General features: G+C 59.4%; 2 protein-coding genes across 2 annotated transcripts; both read right to left on the bottom strand.

Moving 5' to 3' along the window:
- Positions 1-1,402: 1,402 nt before the first annotated feature.
- GDF1 (growth differentiation factor 1) lies at positions 1,403-3,547 on the bottom strand. Its single transcript, XM_035569751.2, has 2 exons — positions 3,265-3,547; positions 1,403-2,260 (listed from the first exon to the last, which is right to left on the bottom strand). The coding sequence occupies exons 1-2, from the start codon at positions 3,545-3,547 to the stop codon at positions 1,425-1,427; spliced, it is 1,119 nt and encodes a 372-aa protein (XP_035425644.1). The 3' UTR covers positions 1,403-1,424.
- Positions 3,548-4,863: 1,316 nt separating this feature from the next.
- On the bottom strand, positions 4,864-9,174 carry CERS1 (ceramide synthase 1). Its single transcript, XM_035569750.2, has 6 exons — positions 8,946-9,174; positions 8,212-8,392; positions 7,749-7,910; positions 6,724-6,871; positions 6,016-6,164; positions 4,864-5,581 (listed from the first exon to the last, which is right to left on the bottom strand). Exons 1-6 carry the CDS (start codon positions 9,058-9,060, stop codon positions 5,539-5,541), a joined length of 798 nt encoding a protein of 265 aa, XP_035425643.2. The 5' UTR covers positions 9,061-9,174; the 3' UTR covers positions 4,864-5,538.
- Positions 9,175-17,750: the final 8,576 nt, after the last annotated feature.

The following is a 17,750-nucleotide window of genomic DNA, read 5'->3' as shown; positions in this document are numbered from 1 at the left end:
CTGTGTAACGCCACAGTGCATGGCCCCAAAGCTCTGCCCGGGCGTTACAGCGCAGCTGCTCTCTGACTGTACAGCCCACGTAGGGAAAGGGGGAAGCAAAGCAGCAACTCCTCAGTGGTCACCGTTGCTCAGAGGGGATGGCGCAAAGCTGGGTCCCACACAACACAGGGCTGCTGGCTTTGTTAATGGCATTAAACAGCCTCGGGAGGAGCACACCCACACTACTGCAACGGCCTGGGGCCCACAGCCAGCAGCTGCCGGCTTGGCCTCACGTCCTTAAAAAGCAAAACAACAACAAAAAAATCAACAGATAAAAACTGATCTAAACAAAAGGAACCCCAAAACTGCATAAGCATATGAATATGGTGCCTGAATTATGAGGGCCGTAACACTGCTGCGGTGCGCGAAGCTGCTGCTGCCCGATGCGCCGGTGCCACCCGGCTCCGGCCACTTCTCTGGCTGGTTCCGCAGCTGCCAGCGGGGATCCTGCTCTCAGCGCCTCACCCAGGAGGTAAAGGAACCGCTGTGACACCCCACAAGGGACCGGGATGCCACCGCCTCCCCCTGCTCCCCTTCGCCTCTCAGTGTGGCTGCCCCTGCTTTACGCATCCCTCAGCCAAAACAGATCCCAGCACCCTGCCCTTGGCCCTCAGCACCGCAGTGCCTGGCGGCCCCTCAGCACCCCCCACCCCAACCTCCTCACCCCCAAACCACCGCACAGTAACTGCTGTCCAGGCGTGAAGCAGAGGCCATCACCGCTGTCCTACAGGCCCTGCCAGTACTCAGAAGGGATTCAGAGCTGCAGAGAAGCTCACTGGCGCTGTGACACCGTACCTCCTCCTGCAGCAGGGCCAGAGCAGCACCTCCCGCCTCAGCTGCCGGCAGGCTGCAGCCTAACCCAGCCCCAGGGGAGCAGGGACATGTCAGCATCACGTCATCGACCAGGTCATTTCTTTTTTACACCGCAAAAGCTGCAGCATTTAGCCAAAAAATCTGAAAAGCACAAGCCTGGCTGCTGCTGTGCTGTGCGGGCCCCTCCCTGGCTGAGCAGCAGAGGCAACGCCAGCTCTGCAAGGCACAGAGGGGGCCGGGATTCACAACCTGGTGCCACCATCGCCTGTGCAGAATGAACAACGGGACACCCAGGGACTTGATCATCATCCCATAACTGTCTGCTGGCTGTGGCTGCATGGCCAAGCACAAGCTCTCACTAAAGCACAACCCCAAAACAATCCCTTCGTGCCAGACCTCCCCCCTGGCTGCACCTGAAGGAGGCAGGGCAGAGGGGAGCTCTGACACCCCACGTCCCAAGGGAAACTCCCTAAACACCAGCACAGAGGGGATTTAACGCACGTGGGTTTATTCCATCAACCATTCAACGTTTCACCCGGGACCCCACGGCGCGCACCCACGCAGCCCCTCCGCTACCGGCAGCCACACTCATCCACCACCATGTCCTCGTAGTGCCTCAGCACCACGTTGTCGTTGTTGTCGTAATAGAGGATGGAGATCGGGGACAGCCTGACGGGGACGCAGCAGGGCTGGGGCGTCCCCTCGGGGTCCAGCGAGTGCACCATGGTTTGGAGGATGGCGTGGTTGGTGCTGTTGAGCTCGGCCGTCAGGGGGAAGGGGCACTCACCGAGGCAGTAGTTGGCCATGTAGCCCTGCGGGGCGATGATCCAGTTCTCCCAGCCGACGTCGCTGAAGCTGATGTAAAGCCGCCTGGGCTTGCAGAGGTTGCTCGGCGTGACGGGGATGTTGTAAGCACTCCTCCTCCTCCTGGAGGCCCGGCACTGCTGCTGGCTGAGGCTCACCACCAAGAGAGAGGTATCCAGGAAGGAGTCGATGCTGGCGCAGAGGCTCTGCGGCCCCCCGCTCGCCCCGGCTGACGCTCCGCCTCCGCTGCTCACCGAGATCTCCAGGATCAGGCCCAGATTCCTACTGTGAGTTCTCCAGTCCTTCGCCACCCCGCTCAGGTTGAAGAGCAGAGACTTGTGCAGCCGGGCGAAGGACTGCTCCACCAGCAGCGTGCGGCCGGGCTCGTGGGAGGGCGTCCCCCGCAGAGGCAGCTGGGGGGCTTGGTACAGCCTCAGCTCAAAAACCTGCCCCCGGCTGGACGTGTGGTAGGAGTTGTGGCTGAATCTGATCTCCAGCTGAGCCATTGTCAAGCGCTCGCCCTCCTCCAGCACGGAGAGATTAAAGTACAGACGCTTCTGCAGGCACAGCAACGTCTGGGGCTGCCCGCTATGAATGAAGTGGCCTGACAAAGAAGGAGAAATAGAGGTGGCGGTGGCTGAGCACTGTTTCGCTGAGCAGGATCAGCCTCCCAGAGCTCCAATTTAAGCTCCTGGCGGCACAGCAAGAGGAAGACAGGTCTGAGCAGAGGCAGGCAGCCAAACGCCCGCAGCTGCTGGATCAGGATGGCAATGCTGCCGTGCTGGGGGCTATCAGCTCCACGGCACAGCCTGCAGAAAGCCTGGCCCCGAGATGGTACAGCCACACCAGCGCGGTTGTGTCCCTCCCTGCTGCCTCCGCACCCTTGCAGACAGGCAACAAACACTCCTCTAAAAGCTACTTAACACCTCAGGGCATTATTTTTCCTCAGCTGTAAATATCTCCCCCCAGGACAGGGGGGTTCTTGTGGGCGCTGGATATTTGGGACGCAGGGGGAAGAAGGGCAGATAGCAGCAAAGTGACAGAAGTGGTAAAGCTGCCTGCTGCAGCCAGCCCTAGATCTCCACTGGAAACCTGGACTCACAAGAGCTCGGTGGTGTCTTGAGGCCTGGAGGACCCCGACCAAGCAGTTCCCATGTAACTGGGAATGGCTCAGAGGAGCCACAGGCTGAAGTGGCCAGATGTGCCACACGGTCAGCCGGAGGCATGAGGATAAGGAAGAGAAGGGGGGACAGGACACAGCCAAACGGCTGAGCATCCATCCAGCCTCCACCCGGGGTGCACGCGTGACCCCAGTTCTCATCGCTGCACCCAGGGCCCCACCACGAGCACCAAAGGCCAAGCCGGTCACCGAAGATCAAACCCACACCTCCGACTGCGTTGGGTGACTCGCAGGACAGAACCTTACACAGCTTCACCCCCTCAGTTCCAGACTATAACCAATTACCTACAACATCCTCAGGGAGCAGAGTTCCCACAGCGGGGATTTCCCTCAGAGAAATCCACTGCCCTGTCCTCCCCCAGCCATTCCCAGCCCAGAGTGCAGAGGGGTTTCCGAAAGGCAGGACCCAAACAAGAGCATTTCTGTACCTTGGTCAGCAAAGACACGGATGATGTTCCCCGGGACATTAAATTCCTCCACCCTACAGCCATCCGCCAGGTCTTTGTTTGCAGGAGGCATCTTTCTCTTCTGGAAGATCCGCCAGAGCACAGACGGCACAGGAATGGGGATTTTGGGGCTGGGCTTGGTGCTCAAACCCAAGGATTTTAACAGCAAACTTTCCTGCAAACTTAAATCCATCCCCAGACTGACGCTAAGCAGAGCCCAGGCGAGGCCAGCTCTGAAGCTGGCAGGCGCGGGGAGAGGCCCCATCACCGCTCTCCTCCCGCAGACAAAGAGCTGTGCTGGGGACCCGCTGGCAGGGGCACTGAAGGCAGGGGCCAGGGGGGTGTTGATTGCCTGATTGGAGCCTTTGATCTCGTTAGTGCTCAATTAGCACAGAGGGATTCCCAGGATTGGGCAGAGGGTGGGAGCGGGCCCTCCAGGCTCCCCGGGGCCTGTTAACCCTTTGAGGCTGCGTGGTGGGAGGGCAGCTGCCCTCCTCCCTCTGCTCCCAGCCCCTTCCACATCTCCCCACCACCGAGGCCCAACGACAAAGCCCCTGGTGATGGGAAAGGGCTACACAAAGCTGCCAGCACGTCGAGCACTGCTCCAGAGCCCTGGGAGAAGGGCGGATCTGGAGGCCATCCCACCCGGGTCCAGGTGGGGACGCGGGTCAGGGTCTCCTCTCGCTGCCTCCTCCAAATCAGCCTTTCAGTTGCAGCATCTGATGCTTCCCTCTAAAGGCTGACAACTTCCAGCACACCACGTCTTCAAACTCTCCCCTCCTGCCTTACGCACCTACACACCCCAGGCGCACACAGTGCTCAGCACCCACTCCCCCGATCAGCACCCACTCCCCACGCAGCGTCCCCCAGGCACAAGCTCACACACAAAACGCTGCCCGATGAGTTACTTGGTCAAACCTTGAAGCCTGGGCAAGCCGATGCTAAGAAATTCGATTTCCTTCATTCCCTCCTTCCTGCCAACCAGCCACAGAACCAAAGCACCGAGACGCAGCCCTCCGAAACACTGCTGGGTAATTACAAGTACGGTGATGGATCCTGCGTGGCACAGTTTGCATCCAGCCAAAGTCACATTTTGCTTTCTGTTTGCTGAGGAACTTTCCCTGAGCCTCACACAATGGGCCTGGAGTTGAATCAACATTGCGAGACCAAACAGAAGAAAACAACAATTAGCCACCCTGGAATTGATGCCCTGAATCCCCCTTCCCTGCCTTGGCTGGGGGGAGCCCCGCTTCCCAGGGCGCTGCGGGGACGGGTCCTGCGAGAGGGGAGCAGTGGGACGGGCTCAGACCGAGGGCAGTAAAATCCCGACGGCTTCCCAGCAAAGAGGCACGCGGCCCAGCCTGGCCTCGGGGACCCTGCAAGGCTCGGGGCTGGTGCTGCCTGGAAAACCACCGCAGGGAGCAGAGAGGTTTTGTTCTTCACTCGAGCAGGCAGACATTGCTGGGCCAGAGTCTGGAGATCCCTCATCAGGGGACCCTGCGCGAGCTGTGCCCAGGTCTGGCTTTTTAAGCAACTGTAAGAGTTACAGGGGTGTTTTAAGCAATTTAGATGTCCTGGCCCTCGTCCTGGAGGGCAGGAGGCTGGAATTACGCTCTAGGGCTGGGTTTCCAGGCAGACCTGCACATGGGAACTGCTGCGTGCTACAGCCTCGAGGTGAACATGGACAGCTCTGTGTTAGGGACCCCTCCTGGTCAGCGAGGCTCAGAGGTGCCCTGCAAATCCCTCTTTAGTGCCCGCTGGCAGCTGGAGCAGAGCTGGCTTTGGGCTCCCCTGGCCTGGGACAGTGGTGCCAGTGAGCAGAGGATGTTTCCCTCTCCAGTTTGATGCTACGTCCGAAGACCCTGCAGTGCTGCTGAGGCAGGGTCATTGGAAGGGACCAAAAATAAAGATGGGAAATCACAGCGGGGCTGAGAATAGCTGGGGGATGGAGCGACAGAGGAAACACCAGGAGACCTAAAGCCAGCTCCAAATCCTACCTGGACCAGCAAAGCCACAGCCTCTCAACTGAACCAGCACGTACTGGCTACAGAAAGCACATCAGCATCGGGTGAAGCCCGGTCACAGGCAAGCCCTGTTCCCATCAGTGGCATCTCTTCCCCAGCTCCAGGCAGGGGACGCAGGGGTTTCGGGGATGAAGTTCTTCTTGTGCCTTTCATTTGCTGGGTTTGAGTGTCGGGCCCTGGGTCAGTCCCCAGATCCAGCCAGGCCGCCCAGGCTGCAGCAGCCACGCTTCTCTTACAACCGCTTGTCTTTTACAAGTCCGTTCTTCAGGTGCATCCTGCGAAAGAGAGCACAGCAGACAATGAGCCTCGGCCTCCACACCGACTCTCCCTCGCTCACCTTCACAAATCGCTGCTGAGCTCAGACCTGCCTTAACAGGCTCACAATTTCAGACTGGTGCCCAGTCAGCCGGACCTGCTCTGCAGGCTCCTGCATCCCGCCAGACTTGGTGCTCACCGCACGAGGTGCGGACGCTGCTCAGTGAAGAGCCAGCCCTGCCTGGTGAGGATTCACAGGACAAAGCCGGACTGACGCACCACAATGCCTAGGCACAGAGAGACAAAGTTCCTCCTGTTCCCTGCAGCTATTTTTAATACTCTGCATCAAGGCACCCTCTTGTTTTCCAGCACAGTGGTGGACACTTTGAAAGATACTCCAGGACATCTCCCCCCCACCCACGGGTGCTGTTTGCATCTCCCCCTGCCCACGCACCCTTCTTTCAGAGCACTGGGCAGCTGGAGGCCACCCTCTTTCTTCTTAGCCACGGCGGTTTTCTTGCTGTCCTCCACGTCGTACTCGCGCACGTCGTTCACCTCTTGCATCTGCCCCATCAGCACCTTGGCCACAAAGAGGACGATGTACTGTCGAGGGAGAGACACCATCAGCCACACGACACGCGGGGCGCAGAGCCGTCCCACCTAACCCCTCACTACTTGGGCATTTCTCTGCTGTCCTCAGCCCCAAAAAGGGCCCAAAACCCTGGGACGCGCTTGGTGACCTGCAGCAGTGGGAGGCAGCGCTCCTGCAGGTACCGGAACCCGACTTCAGACATCCCTGCCCAGGGTCGAGCTTGTTGCTGCGAGCCCTCCAAGCCCACGCTCTTCACCTCTCTCCCCAGAGCCTCAGGAGACGCCGGGGGATTCACACCTGCGTCAAGCTCCAGCCTGCTGCAGTGCCAAGGAGCTCCCCGGGCGATGGCAGTCCCAACCACTGTCACTGCTCCCTCCCACGGGTCTGCAGGGTGTGAGATCCAATTCAGATCTGAATTCTAGCCCAGAGCAGCACCCCGGGCACTGACACAAGCCTCCCTCCTCTCCTCCCTACCAAATCCCAGTGCTTCCCCAGCCCTGCAGCCCCCCAGCCACCCCGGGCCAGGCGTTACGCAGCCGCAGCTGAGGTCGCCGAGCTCCCCCGACTCACCAGGAACCAGTAGATGTTCATCAGGGTGAGGACAAGGAGCAGAGCGTTGAAGAAGAAGTAGAAGGGAATATTGGGCACCGACTGGAGGCTGGAGTGGCAAGTGGCGTAGAGGACCTTGAGGGGGAACCAGTAGAGGCGGAACCAGAACCTGGCAGGGCAGAGGTAGCAGGCTGGGTTTAACAGCCCACGGGGACCCCGGGCAGCTTCCTCCAGCACAGCCTCCCTTGCATCTGGCAGCCCCTGCTCTGGGGATCTGATTTGGGTTTAAAGGCCTGGTTCTGGACAGGAATTCACACAGGCTCCCTGAAAGGGCAGCTACGGAAGGGAGAACACTATCACAGGCAGAAAAGGCTGGGCACCAGAGGCAGGGCTGAAAAAAGGCTTTCTCAGGGTAGAAGCAGGACTACACTGCAGATTTTCTCAGGGGGACAGGAAGGGAATACAACTGGAAGGATTTCTTAGACCTGTGCTTCCCTGCTTTATCACTAAAATCTTCCTTGCTCTCCTCCCCCTCAAATCGACAGCTCCTGTTGCCGCCCCTGCTTTTCCAAGCAGCTGCGGGGAGGAGGAGGGAGACAAAGGGACACATCAGCAGTGAGAACCTGCGTTACTCATCCCTGTTCTTCATCCTCCTCTCCTGCTTTTCCCCAGGAGGAGCAGCGAGCCTGGAATCTGGGACATGCCCGCGTCCCATTTGCTTCTTGCAAAAACGCTTCTTGCTGCTAAAACCAAAGGAGTGGGAAAATGGAAACAGCTCCTCCTCCCCTGGGGTCATTTGTCATGCTGCAAGCGAGATTTCACAGGCACTTCGGCGGTGACAGACGGCAAAGTGACTACAGAAGGATTCCAAGCCCAGCATGGGGTCAGGCTCTGCGGGAACCTCTTCCCAAACAGTTTATAGGAACGGCTCGTTCCCAGGCACACACACCCAGCAGGCTGTACCCCGCGGCACCAGGGGGGGCTGCAAAAGCTGGCGGGGACACGGCTGGAAGCGGGATCGGGGCTGGGCAGGCAGGCAAACTCACCAGCTGACGCTGAAGGTGAGGCAGCCGACGTTGGAGATGACATCGTTGAGGCGATGGTAGACACCCCCCCGGTGCTTGAAGTAGACGTTGAGCTTGGTGAACTCCAGCTGCACGTCATTGACATCGTGCAGGAAGAGCACCAGGATGCCCACGTTGTGGTACCTGCAGGAGAGCGGGGCAGAGAGGGAGATGTGGGGGCAGTGAGTCGGTGTTAGCACCCGTCACACACCGCCCATCCCGCCAGGACTCCTGAATAATCCAGGCTGAATGACATGGCAGCGTGCAGTGGCTCACGAGCAGGAGCACGGAGCCAGGGTTAGCTGTAGGGAGGGAAAAATCCTTACTGACCCAGAAAGAGTCCTCCCGGGACGTACCCACGAGACACATGGAAAAGCCACGGCCTTTGCTGCGTGGCTACACTGGTACAGCACAAGGGGGACAATGTCACAGCCACATCCCTCACCTGAAAGCGTAGGAGAAGGCGATGAGGGTCAGCGTGACGACGTGGTGGAGGAGCATGACGACCGAGTCCTTGCGCCACGTGTCCATGTAGACAGTGGCATAGATGGAGTGCCCGTAGAAGCTGCACTGCAACAGGTAGGCGATGGCGATGTCCGTGGGCACGTCCATGCCCTTCTTCCAGCCTGAAGCGGGACAAAGACGGCCAGGTGAGCCCAGAGCCGCGAGCACGGAGCCTTCGTCAGCAACAGAGAGACAGGAGAGCAGAGAGCAAAAAGCAAGCAGCAGCCAGAGCTGCCCCAGGTGGCCTCAGCACCTCGCTGCACTCAGGTGCTCCAGCTCCCATTCGGGACCTCCCTGGTGGAAAAGGGGCAAAGGCTGGAGGAGGACCCGGGTATCCTGGTCCCAGGATGACCCGCTCCCCTCCAAGACTGAGGACAGAGCCTTGATTTACTTCCCTCCTAATTTAACTGCTCAAATCCTTTCCCCTCCATAGCTGAAGGCATCCCAGTCCCTGCTGTCTGCAGTAGCCACTAGGTGACACTCTCTCTGTAACGAAATGAACGGAGGCAGCCTCTTGTGCCCTTTCTGCACTCACAGCATCATGGAACAGGCAATCTGGGGGGGGTTCAGTCGGAGAATTTTGCTCCCACCAATTCCAGTCCCCTCGCTCAACTCAGCTATGCTACAGCCTGGACATCCTCATCCATACCCGCTTCTCCCTGATTCTTACTGTACCATAAAAGACAGACGGAGGGTCATAGAAGAAGGGGTAGTCAGTGAAGAAGAGCAGGTAGATGCCATACGACCAGGATAACGTGTAGAAAAGCAGCTTCCAGGCACTCTCAGGCATCTTGGCAGCATCTTTCGGCTGCAAGTTGCACCACTCACCGAAGGGCTGCAAGGAGAGGGGAGAAGTGTCGTCATGCAGGGCAGAGGGACCCCGGAGAGCCCAAGGCAGAACTCAGGGAATCCCCAAGGCTCCAACACCAGACAGGGCAAAACCAGGGACACGAGCCCCGTTTTTTCTGGCCCTCTTTGCAGCGTGAATAAGGAGGATGAGGAAGCTCTAGAAAGAGTCTACCGCAGGGAGAATTGCAAGGCTAGAGAGCCGCTCACTCAGCCTTGGCCGCGCGGGGAAGCTGCGAAAGCAGAGCCTTGCGGAGGAGGAAGCCTACGGCATGCATCGCAGTCTGGGCACCGCTCCACCACCCTCGCTCCAGGAACAGGCCTGAGCACAGCTGGCTTTTGGAGAACCGAGTCAATACCAAATCCAATCAAACCGAGCCCCATCTGCGTAAGGAAGCCCAGAGGAGGAAGCTGTAACAATACCGCCCCGCGCGCACAGACTTTGCAGCGCTGCCAACTCCCAGGAAAGAAGCTTTCAAGTGAAGAAGCACGTTGGGTGAGCTCACTTTGCAGAGAACCAAACACACGGCTCCTGCTGCTGCTGCTTCCCGGCCGGCACAGCACAGGACCCCTCTCCAGGGGCAACCAGCACCGGAGGAGGCCAATTTTACAGGCAGCGAGGGCTGGGGCACCGGGTCCTCTTGCTCGCTCACACCTACCCACGCTCACCCCTAGCAGCTCTTCTGGCTGACCAGCACTGCAAGGCTGCTGTTTTTTCTCTCCCTGGGGTTTGCAGCACCCCTCCTACCGGTCAGGGCTCAGGAAGAGGAGGCGAAGCCTCCCCAAATATGGCCAAAGCGACGAACGGGAGGACGAGCAGCCCCGCAGCCTGCTCGCGCTGTTAAGATTGAAACTTTCTCACTCCAACCACGACGAGCACCACGCGGCTCTCTGCAACGACCAGAGAGCTGGGCCACGAGGTCAGTGACACTAAAATCAAAACCCCAGCGTTACACGGCCTCGGCTCCCTCGGAGCAAAACAGAGCAGCAAGTGCTGCCCTTCGTCCCAGATGGGGTGCCCGCCGCAGGAAGCGCGAGCGGTGCCGCCCGCCGAGCGCGCCCCAAGCTCAGCCACGGCTCCGGGCACTGACGTCCTCCCTCCGTGGCAAGTGAGCAACACCAGGCACCATTTCTGCTTCTCGTCACCGCAGTGACAGAGCCCTGTCGGCCCCGCAGCCCCGGCAGAGCAGCCAGCAGCGGGGAGCCTCGCTCAAGGTCCCGTGGGAATCGCCGCTGCTGATAACACCCCAAGGCCCCGGGGTGAGAGCTCCACCGGGAGGGACCAGATAAGTTCGAGATGAAAACAAAATGCTTGCAAAGTAACCATACCCTGCCCCAGGTCAGCACTTTCTGCAGCTAGTGCTCGGCTCCTCGATGCTCAAAGGCTATATTAAGGCTCCAGCTGTCCCCATGCAGAGGCTGGCCTGGCTTTTAGCCCCTCTCTGTGTCAGATTTTTCAAAGGACTCAACTCCCAGCCCAAAAGCGCTTTGTTCTAAGCCCTGACCAGCGCTGGGAAATTCAGACCTGGAAGCACCGGCCCCACAGTGCTCTGCCAAGCTGCCCAAAACCCCTCCAGCTACAGAGGGGCAGCTCCGGCCTCCCCCTGGTATCTCGCATGCAGAGCACGGCTCTCGGCCGTGAGACCGGGAGCGCGCTGCTGCCAGGGCTTCTTCCACCAGGAGCCACGGCAGGAAAAAGAGAAGGAAGCTTGAAGGGTGAATGAATAATGCAGAGACAGAAAGTCCCGAGCCCTGAAAGCATGAATTATTTGTGTCTCCATAAAGCGGAGCACAGAAGCAGCTCGGCTATGGGGCACAGCTCAACACGCTGCGACGGCAGCGAGCTGGGGAGGCCCCTGCCACTCCTGCCCCCTTCAGCTGGGGCTGGATTTAGGATGCTGGGCTCAGCATCAAACTAAGTCCCAGCCTCAAAGCAGAGCCAAGTCATTCAGCTGCTTCTCTGCATCTCAGTTCCCCCCCTGCCAAGAGGGAAGGACACTGCATTTCTACCCCAGGCAGGCAGAGCCGACACAAGGACTGTCACCTGTGGGGCTGGCACACGCCACCAAGTCAACCTGCGTTTTCTGGATGCTCGGGCTGTTGGCAGAGGTTGCAGCAGTGCAGCAAACCCGGTGAACAGCCTGCCACGGGCACGGCAGCACCTCAGAGTCCAGGGGGAATGCAAAACCAAGCGAAGGGCCTGCGGTGGTGACTGCTCGGGGAGATTTTAGCCCTCGCTGGGCGTATGGTCACCAAGAGGCCCTGGGCAGAGCCCTCCTGCAGCAGCCACGGAGCTTTGCGACTGCATCCCGAGCGCTACGGAGGCAGGAGCTGGCTCTGCAGCGGTCCCCATGCTGGGGAAGGTCGGAGAGAAACATCCCCCAGACGGCTGAGCCGCACCGGGGGGGACAAGGGGCTGCCTGCAGGGAGGTGCCACCAAAACCTGGGCTGCGCACCAGGGGACGCACAGGGGATGAAAAGGCCCCGGGGTGGGAGATGCCTCCTGCTGCCGTTCCCATGGCAATGCTGCAGGGATGGATGCCTGTTGCCACGGGTGACGGCGCTGCGGTGGGAAGAGCGGAGCTGGAAGAGGCCGGAGCTCTTGGCAAGCGACGTGATGGGGCTCCGCGTAAAGGGCGCCCGGCCCTCCTTCCTCCCTCCTCGCCGTTACCCCACGCAAAGCTTCGCGAGCGTCTTCTGATTCACCTGCACCAGTAACTGGGAGCGGGGTGGGGGCCGTGGCCGCCCCCTCTGCAACGCCTCGCGCAACCTGCGGGGAGGGAAGGAGCAAAGCGGCGGCGAGAGCGCGCTGGGAGAGCAGCTTGGAGCTGGAAAGAGAAACCCGAATCGAAACCGGCGCTGCCTACAGCACTGCTGAAGTGTCAAAAAAAAAAAAAAAAAAAAAAGAAGCAATCCTGCAAAAAGCAAACACGTGCCGGCTTCCTTTTCGCAGCCCGAGGCGCATGGGGAAAGCTGAGCATCCCCTTAAATCCACAACCAGCTCTCGCAGCGCGGCAGGAGCCCTGCCAGCAACCTGGCAGGCTCGCAGCGATGGGTTATGAATCGAAGCTTGTTGCGGAGGAATTGTATCCCCAGCCTGCTCCCATCGCCTCTGCCCCCTCCCCAGCCTCGAGACGAGGACCTGGCCAAACCCCAGCCGCGCTGCGTCTGCTTTCTGGGCACTGCCAGTTTCCCAGAGGGACACAAAGGAACGGCTGGCACGCAGCATCCTCAGCCCAGGGAGCTGGCAGCTTTACATCAGCTTCTCCTCAACGCAGATGATAATGACGAGCAGAGCTCCGATTCAAAACCTGCCCACGGCCACCAGCTACGGCCCCTTCCGTGGCGGCAGCAGCGCTGCTCCCCGCAGCCCTGCGCGTGGCTCTCGGAGCTGTGGTGGACCCCAAGGACCGTATCCCCTCCACACCAGCCCGGCCGCCACTCCCAGACCTGCTGCCACCCCCAGCCACACCAGGGATGGGGCACGGAGCCTGCAGAAGGCCCAGGAAAATGTCACCGTTCTCTAAATCTAAAGAAATGAACCTCCTGAAGGCTGTGGGCCCAAGGGCTGGCACCCCACAGCTCTCGTTGCTCCATTACACCAGGCACCGAGGCTCTCGGTGCCTCAGTTTCTCCACCCATGCAGCAGCCAAGGCACCAGGAAGCTGCGGTAGGCCGGGGACAATATCTCCCAGATAAACATGTAATAAAATACTCTGTGAGAATTGCAACAAGCCAACAGACATCACTTCTTCCTCGGTTCCTCTGCAAGCTGTAAAATTCACCCCTCGGAGAGCAGAGCAACAGCAGCAGAGCTCGGCGAGACCTGCCACAGCTGCCAAGAGGGTGCTGCGGGGGCTGACAAACCTCCCCATGCCTGCACGCTGACACAGCAGCACGGGGGAAGGAGCCCCCGCTCCGAGACGCCGCAGCGCAGCCTCATTCCCTGGGCGAAGAAGAAAAGAGCCATTGTTGTGGCTTCCTCCCCTTGAGCTTGCAGGGCTCGTGCTTCAAACGCCGGGCAGAGCGCAGCGGGGCGAGCCGGGGAGCTTTTGGGCAGGCTGCCCTTCCCCCGGGGCGCAGGAGGTGTCTTTTGCTCGCAGCAGAGCTTGCTCTGGGCGGTGGGTTTTGGGGGGGGGGGGGGGGGGGGAGTTGGGGAGAATTCTCTACTCACGTGCCCGGTTCTGGGGTCTGGAAAAAACAAGTCTTGGCAATAGCGTAGGATACAGAAAAGTTACATAAATCACCGGAGGGGATAACGGAGCGCTGCTTTCCAGCTGCCACATCCTTCCCGGGACTATGCTGTATCACTTACCTAGAAACCCCGTTTTTCCAGGGCCATTCTCCAATTTGCACAACGCTTTTCCTTGCAGAGGACGCCGCAACGTCCTACAAATTTCACCACCGCTAAGCCAGCAAGCTGACTGGTGTCTGGGCCAAAAATGGAAAATATTTACCCACTGCAGAGAAAAGGCAGGCAGCCGTTAAGGACAGAGGGGCTATGTGACAATCACCAGATTCAGAGAATGGGAACTTATTCAGAACAGATTTTCCTCGCTGCTTACAGATTATCTGACACGGGGACTACAAATCCCAGCAGCAGAGAGCACTGCTCGGCTCAGCTGCCCTGCAGGAGGGAACGCAGAGATGCTCAGGTTGCATCTTTTAACCCAACTCCTCAGGTCTGGCTGCAGCCACTCTGCACAGGGAACACACCAAGGACAGCAGCTTTCAGCGACCGACAGAGCTGAGCCACCAACCACAGAAGGACAGGGGCACAAACCGAGGAAGCTTCAAGAGGGGGGAACATCTACCTGGGCCTGGCTTGGTCTTCATACCTGGAAGAGATCGGCAGCTCCAGCAAGCTGTTACAGCCAGACGTGCCCTGAGCAATACCCAAGCTTGTGCTCTCAGAAGTCCACAAGATAAAGCAGAGACTCCCAGGGCAGAGCTCAGAGGGGAAGGAAACATCTCTCAGCCCTTCGTGGGTATGCCCATGCCCCCATCATAGCTGACTGCAGGGCCCCTCCCTATCTGGTGATCCGCATTTGCTCAACTCCTTAGGATCTTTCCTACACCAAAACAACTCCTTTCTGTATTTGCAACCAGCGAGGATCCTGTGAAAAAGAGGCAACAGGCCAAAAATTGTCTTCACTCGAAGGATGACGGGTAAACCACGTCTAATGCAAGACACAGACTGAGCAGTTTTAACAGGTGAAAAGGACACGCTTTCAAATCCTAACCAACACCCCCCTAATGACATGTACAACCTTTACCACTTCTTCAACCCAACGAGGACGCGATTTTGTGGCAAAGGTTAAACGGAGCTGCAGTCCGACACGAGAGCGAGGAGCTCAGCCGCTGTCCTTTTGCTCCTGCTGATAAAAATAGGGCGCCGCAGACAGCACAGGAAGAGGTTCAGGTCTTCAAGGCGCGCGTTGCGCAGAGGAGTGGTCACAGCCAGAGCAAAGCACGGTGCACTTTACACTTCAAGGCCTTGTGGTGAGAGTCACTTCCTCTTCGGAGGCTGAGAATCACAATCCAAGCAGCGAGATCTGTCATTTATAAATAACGCGCAGGAAGGTAGCGTTCTCCAGACACTGAGTGCGCTCAGTTTTATAACCGTGCTTCAGTTCTCGCAGGGAACAGGAGGAGATTCAAAAGGAGGAAGGATGCTCCTTGAGCCTCCACGGGGAAGTGAAGGGTCCTGATCACAGAAGTTCCTTCCTAGGCCTAAACAAGGTTTTACTTTCTCTCCCCAGCCTTTCTCTTCCCCAAGAGATGAAGCCGTTCGCTCTGCTGCCGAACGACCCGCTCCACTGCTGCCCGTACAGGGGCCATGCAATACAAACCAATTTCTTAAAAATTGCCAGAGGTTTTAGAGGAAAGCCACAACAACCTCCAGCTTTTCCCATAGCAAGTCGAGCAGAATAAACTGAGAAAAGCTGCAAATCGATAAATAAATACATACATACGCACACCTAGTTGTCTCTCCCTGCTGCTGCCCCTCCACCTAGCTGCTGGGAGGAAACTGATGGTATCGCACGCTTGCTCGGCATCTCATCCCTGCAACATGCAGGTGTAGCCACAAGAACCAGCTCCGATCAGCCCTGCTCGCCCTTCTGCAATTACAACCGTGACCCATTTCTCTGAGGGACGATACCTCAGCACAGCGCCTGCTGCCAAGTGTCCGCCAAGGGCACCGAGCGGGCTCCTGAGGGCTTTTTTCACACTCCGCTTACCGCTCGCTCTGTAAAGGCGAGCCTTACAAAAGGACGGACTGGAGCACGAAGGAAATACCTCCAGTTTGTTATGACAGACCTAGGGTTACCTCCAGCCTCCTTCACCCCAGCTGTCCCAGGCACGGCACGCAGCCCAGCAGCAGCCCCAAGCAGACAGGGGTGCAGGTAACGAGGTGAAACTCAGCCCCACGTCAAAGGCCAGCACGTTTTTCCTCACACCTTGCCTACAAGCTGCTTCAACAGCTTCAAACGGCTCCAGATCAGGACCGGAGCTTTGCACGAGGTGAAACTCCACCTCACGTTACCGGCAAGCAAAGGCAACTCAGAGCGGCAGAGGCAGAGCTGCTTCAGAGGCAGGCCTCAGCAGCAGGCCTCAGCAGCACGTAGGGCAGAGAGGGAAGCTGTAACTCCGGACAGCCTAATCGAAGAAAGCCACCTTGCACCCTGTAATCTGTGAAACGGCCTCTGAAGGAAGGGATTTCCCCGGGGAACGAGGCCCGACCCATGTAGACACAAAGATCTGCACTTGAGGAGCTCCCTCAGGCCCACATGCCGCCACACTTGTGGGGCGGTGAGGGGACGGTTGGGGCTGTGTCTCTGAGGGCTGGGGACTTACACCAAAATCCTACAATCCCAGAATGGCCGAGGCTGGAAGGGACCTCCAGAGATCATCTGGTGCAATGCTCCCACCGTGCAGGGTCACCTAGAGCACGTTGTATGGGATTTTATACGGGCAGGTTTGAATCTCTCCAGAGACGGAGACTCCACAACCCCTCTGGACAACCTGTCCCAGTGCTCCGTCACCTCACGGTAACAAACTGCAGAGCACGGCACCTGCATTACTTTGGCTTTTAATTCCTTCCGAGGCCAGAGGAATAGCTAGCAGCGTGCACAGCACCTCTCTAAGAAGGCAGCATGGAAGAAATCGCCTCTGCTGGGACCAAGCCATCGGAGGGAAAGGGGAGGTCTTCTTTCATTATGGATGCTTTTCACAGCAAAAAATTAAAGAGGGATACTCCTCGCCCTCAGGGACATCCTGCTCCCTCTGTCCCTTACGCAGTACTGTATTAACAGGGGGGACAACAGCCAGCAAACCCCGCTTGGAGGCTGTGAGGGTTGGCTGCAGGCATCCCTGCATCCCCCACGCTTGAAGGTCAGCCCGGCACTGCAGCACAGCAATCCCCACGCCATCCTCGCCGCCGTTGCACCAGGAGGGAAAGCGGGGAAGGACATTTTTCATGCGAACCGCAGATGGCACGCAGGAACGTGGCCCCCTCCTTCCCCCATGCACAGCCGGTGCAGCCTGGCTGCGTGCAAGAAATAACCCCCAACCCCTCCCCAACCCCACTATTTGGGGAACGGGGAGAGCTCTCCCATGCAGTGGGACGCTCGGTCCAGAACATGGGGAAAAACGGGGGTGAGACCTCTCATGCAACAGCCCCCATACAGCGTGCAGCCCCAGGGGACGGAGGATGAGTTTTCCCATACAGCCAGCCTCCCAGGAGGCAGCCCTAAATGGAGGGGGGCGAGCTCCCTGTGCAAAGGGCCCCCTGGGATTTAACCCCAGGGTGGGAGGATGAGCTCCCCATGCAACAGACCCCCAGGATTTAACCCTAGGGTGGGAGGACGAGCTCCCCGAGCAAGGGGACCCGGGATTTAATCTCAGGGTGGAAGAAGAAACTCCCCATGCAACGGACCCCCAGGATTTAATCCTAGGGCAGGAGGACGAGCTCCCCACGCAATGAACCCCCGCGGTTTAACCCCGGGGTGGGAGGACGAGCTCCCCACGCAAGGGGGCCCCGGGATTTAACCCGGGCCGGGAGGACGAGCTCCCCGAGCAAAGGCCCCCAAGGATGCAGCCCCGGACGAAGCCGGCCGAGCCCCCCCCCCCCACCACCACTCCTCCCCGGTGCAGCGGCCCCCGCCGCCATCCCGCAGCCCCCGGCCCTGCCCGGTGCCGTCCCCATCCCCTCTCCTCCCTTTCCCGGTGCCCCCGGGGACCGACCCGAAAGAGGCGGCGGGCGGCGGCGCGGCGCAGCGCGGTCCAGCCGAGGGCGCCGAGCCCGCAGAGCACCACCTCGCCCCAGCCCAGGTGCGCGTTCTCGGCCCACGTCGTCCTCGCCAGCTCCCAGCCGCAGTCGTCGCAGCTCCGCACGGCGGCGGCCAGGCTGCCGTACCCGAGCCGCAGCAGCTGCCCGTAACCGGGCATGGGCTCGGCCACCGGCTCGGCCACCGGCTCCGCTTGCTGCATGGCGCTCAGCGCCGCCTGCCCATGGCCCCGCCGTGCCCAGCGGTGCCCAGAGGAACCGCGCAGGCTCCGGGAGCCGGGGACGCCCCCCCCCCCCCCCCGCCGGTACCGGGCCCTAGGAGCCGCCCCCAGCGCAGGGCTCGG

This window comes from Cygnus atratus, chromosome 26 (genome assembly GCF_013377495.2).
Source record: "Cygnus atratus isolate AKBS03 ecotype Queensland, Australia chromosome 26, CAtr_DNAZoo_HiC_assembly, whole genome shotgun sequence".
Classification (NCBI taxonomy): Eukaryota; Metazoa; Chordata; class Aves; order Anseriformes; family Anatidae; genus Cygnus; species Cygnus atratus.
Note: the sequence above shows the minus strand (reverse complement) of the source record. Positions and strands in the feature narration are given on the sequence as shown.

Bases quoted from the DNA above. Each gene is read 5' to 3' on its own strand.
- GDF1 (XM_035569751.2), bottom strand. From the start codon at position 3,547: ATGGGGCCTCTCCCCGCGCCTGCCAGCTTCAGAGCTGGCCTCGCCTGG. The intron at 2,261-3,264 runs GTACAGAAATGC...CTTCTTTGTCAG, and splicing joins CCGTGTCTTTGCTGACCAAG to GCCACTTCATTCATAGCGGG.
- CERS1 (XM_035569750.2), bottom strand. From the start codon at position 9,060: ATGCCTGAGAGTGCCTGGAAGCTGCTTTTCTACACGTTATCCTGGTCG. The intron at 8,393-8,945 runs GTACAGTAAGAA...GTCCCGCTTCAG, and splicing joins CCCTCCGTCTGTCTTTTATG to GCTGGAAGAAGGGCATGGAC. The intron at 6,165-6,723 runs GTGAGTCGGGGG...CTCCCTCGACAG, and splicing joins TGAACATCTACTGGTTCCTG to TACATCGTCCTCTTTGTGGC.